Below are 3,785 nucleotides of genomic sequence, written 5' to 3' on the forward strand. Positions count from 1 at the left end.
CATGTCCTGGCAGAACACTCTTGCCATAACATACTTTGTTCCTTCTCTCAACAAGAACTGTATACACTCAGGGATAGACTTACAGATCATCTCCCAAGCATTTAGAGTTTGATCTGAAAGCAGCAGGTGTTTCTTATCTTTCATTTGGCCTGGCATTGACTCCACTTCCTTCTTCCAATCTTCCAAGTACTTCCATTTCTCTTCGTATTCAGCAAATCTTGGATCATCAAGACTCGAGTAGGGCTTAAATCTAGGCTTTTGGCTTAATACCCACTGTTTCTTGAAGGCGCCATTTCCGAGGTCAAAAAGTTCATTGAACAACCTTAAAAATACAAAGTTCTCTAGTTTCTGGCCAGCCCAATTCAGCCAGCTGGCTAGAGACAGAATGACTTAAAACCTTACATGCATAAGGTACACTCATCCTGGAGTATGAATTCAAATATACAGAGGCTGCTGTCAATTTGGGCAGTTTCTTGATAGTCTGCTCAGATTTCCATTTAAAAAGCCTAATTATTGGCTTCCAGGTTAGTACTTCACCATTTTTCTGCATTCTCCTGCTCTTCTTTCTTCCAGAATTTTCCAGACAATTTCTTGTTGTTTTTAGAGCATGAGGGGGGTCAGGAATGAAGAAAATATTTCTGTTGGGGTCATATGGATTTGGAGTTTTGTAGACAAGTCCACTATATGACTTTTCTTCAGATGGGTGCATCTGGAAGAAGCTGCGGTTAACTGCACTTCCATCTGCAACAAATGCAACAACTCTCACACCAGCAAATTCAAGGCTCCCAGTGACTTCCCACACGTACTGGTACAAGTCCTCCTTTGATAATGAATTGACTGGGTACGAAGCCACACAGGTTTGAATGTTGCTGCTGGTGCCCCTCAACATGAAAGATAGCATTTTCCGTGCAATAGGTGGTGGTGATGTAGTGATCAGGGGAATATTTTCTGCTTCTGCCTCGAGTTTCTTCCTAAGATCAGCCAACTCAGTCTGCACTTCATTTAGCTTTGCATATCCAATGATTTCACCTGTGCCTTTTCGTTGTACAAGACCCTCTTTACAGGTGACTTCATCAAACGCCAATACATGATAATTCTGATACTTGTACTTCATAGCATGCACTTTCTCTGCAATCTCATTTATGAATTCTTCCTGAACACCTGGTTTTACATCATATATATGTGTGTAGTCCCAAAGTAGGCGATCTGAAGGCAGCCGGATGAAATTGCGACTTGCATTGACTGAAGACTGGGCACAGAACTTTAATTGTAAGGCAAATCTTATCATGAGTGGGTGCCACGTGATGCCATGGTTGCCTTTGGCATTCCGGGCTGCCAATTGTTGTTCTATAAACACCTGAAGAAACCTGTCCTTTGGGTCTTGAGAATCCTTACTCTGCAGTTCTCGAAGACCCGCCTCCAGAGTTTTGCCCAGTGTGTTGTCCATCCCAGATTTTACAGCAACGCCCTGCTCCCTGATAATGCCATCAATCTTCAGTCTATTGAATTTCCTCTTCAGATTCTTCACGTCCTTGCTTTTTCTCTTCTGTCGAGCTTCTTTCTCAGCAGAGTTGAGATGCTTGTATGCTATGAACTTGTTTGGAGTCTTCTTGCGAGAAGAAGGTGTGGCTGGTGCTTTCCTCTTCTTAAATCTTGACACTACTTTCTGACATGCACTGCAAAATTTTTTTGGCTGATTAACCAAGTACTGGCAGTCATTGCTGCGCAAAGTTTTCCTGTAGCGCTCTTCATGAAAACTGTTGTTATCAATGGCACATGTCTCAAGACATGTTTTCCACCACTTTTCAAAGTGCAGGTCATTAGCCCCCACACAGACCTCCAACAGACGGATTTCCTTCACCACTGCAATGACTTCCTGGACAAAGGCACTTTTGGACACTGATGCTGAGGTGATGGTTTGGCTCCGTGTGGGCAATTCATGACCATGAGCAAAAACTTTCACAGTACCGGAAGGGTAGTAGGCAAATATTGACCTCTGTACTACCCGGGCAGAATCTTTTGACTGGAGCATGATATGCAGTCCATGATCGATTTCCACCACACACCAGTGTGGTGGGAGGGCACTCTGGACTGACTGTAGAATGGAAAATTCCTGCAAAGTACATAAAAAGCTATTTATTAGAAAGAAAAGGTACAACAGAATGAAGTAGAAGTTAATAATAATTACAACATACTGTGGGCTCTGCATTTTTATGTTCTGTCTGTTGATCAATAAGTTGAACAGTTGAAATGCCAGATGCCTCTGGGGCAGGCTCTTCAGCTCCTCCAAGGGTAAGAACAGCAACTGTGACCCATGCTGACTCAGGTATATTATTGCTGCTGGAATTATTCCCCTGTAAAATATGAGACAAAGGCATTGCAATAAACACCAACACATCAGAATACTTGCATAATACAGGCAACACACTTACACAGTAGCTGTGCTCAATTTGAGGGTGAGGACGGACTGACACACTGCAGAACTGACTCCTCGGGAACCTGCTCAGTTGGATCAGCAGGAGGGCCAGCAGGTGGTTCAGCAGGTGGATTAGCAGGTGGATTAGCAGTTGGATTAACAGGTGGATTAGCAGGAGGGTCGGCAGGTGAATCTCTATCACCATCTACATTAGGTTCTTGTTGAAGAGAAGCCTGCCAGATGAAAAATATGAATAAGTTAGTAACAGTACAATAAGGCTTTAGGAAATCTGCCAAACATCAACATCAAACACATACTCTTTTCTTTGACTTGTAGTAGTTTTTGGTAGTGAGGCGTTTACGCACAGGCCTGTGACAAATGGGTTTCTTTTTTGCTACATCAACCTTTTCTTTTTCCATAGTGAATCCATCACGAGCACAGAATCCTGTAACAAACAAATAATAATAATTCACAACATTGAAAATATTAGTGCTATGACTAGGTTAGGGTGATTATTTAGACTACAACGACGGACAATACACGACAACGAATGATGACAGGTAATAATAAAATAATAGTAGAGAATACTAAGAGAGCCCGCGAAGACTTTATGCCGAAAAACTAATAAAAAACTTGAAAACAATAACATTGGACAACAGTTCATGTCGCCGACCGGTCGCGAATTTCAACATTTCTCACAATGAAATCGTGTATGACGAGAGAAGGTGAATGCAGATATTCAATCAGTACGGTCCATTAGTAAATTTAGTGCACTCACATTCACCATAACTTACCTTATACGTCCAAAAGGATAGATAAATTATGACGAAGTACAGCTCTGGCCAAACCGTAGGCTACCGACAGGTCGGCGATTTTAACACTTCACACTTGCAACTTGAGATCTACAGAAATTATTAACACAGAAATATCATCAGCGTACTTCAATTACGAAAATAGTGGAGCCCAAATTTAAAGTAACTCACTTTTTAAGTACAATTACGTGAAAAAACAACAGCATAGGTGCTGAGCCGAACCGCCGAGCTACCCCCTCTCCCGACGCTGACGTCACGGGGCGGCCATGTTCTATTGCTGTCTCACTCCCACGTTTCGGCATATCCTTGACTCATCGGTTTAAATGTGAATTCAGTACATTTAATTTGGGTGGACATAAAAAAACGATCCACTATCTTTAATTTTGCAATCTCAGGATCAAAACGACACCAAAATATATGCGATAGCGTGTGATATTAGTACCGGAAAGTGTTTTAATAGGGATCGGTGCGCCAAACCTTGCGTCTCCCTAAGTCTAGCTTAACTCCATGGGGCCATGGCGATGGTTATTGGACTCGGTGTCGCTCGGTTTTGTTTT

At 42.3% G+C, this 3,785-nt stretch overlaps 1 protein-coding gene across 1 annotated transcript; it reads right to left on the bottom strand.

The window, feature by feature from the left end:
* Nucleotides 1–6: 6 nt before the first annotated feature.
* LOC113206680 (uncharacterized) lies at nt 7–3,173 on the bottom strand. Its single transcript, XM_052275927.1, has 6 exons — nt 3,167–3,173; nt 2,734–2,861; nt 2,526–2,649; nt 2,433–2,467; nt 2,196–2,354; nt 7–2,113 (listed from the first exon to the last, which is right to left on the bottom strand). The coding sequence occupies exons 1-6, from the start codon at nt 3,171–3,173 to the stop codon at nt 311–313; spliced, it is 2,256 nt and encodes a 751-aa protein (XP_052131887.1). The 3' UTR covers nt 7–310.
* Between the last annotated feature and the right edge of the window lie 612 nt (nt 3,174–3,785).

The sequence above is a fragment of the Frankliniella occidentalis genome, unplaced genomic scaffold (assembly GCF_000697945.3).
Source record: "Frankliniella occidentalis isolate FOCC.00 unplaced genomic scaffold, Focc_3.1 Scaffold1191, whole genome shotgun sequence".
NCBI classification, from domain to species: Eukaryota; Metazoa; Arthropoda; class Insecta; order Thysanoptera; family Thripidae; genus Frankliniella; species Frankliniella occidentalis.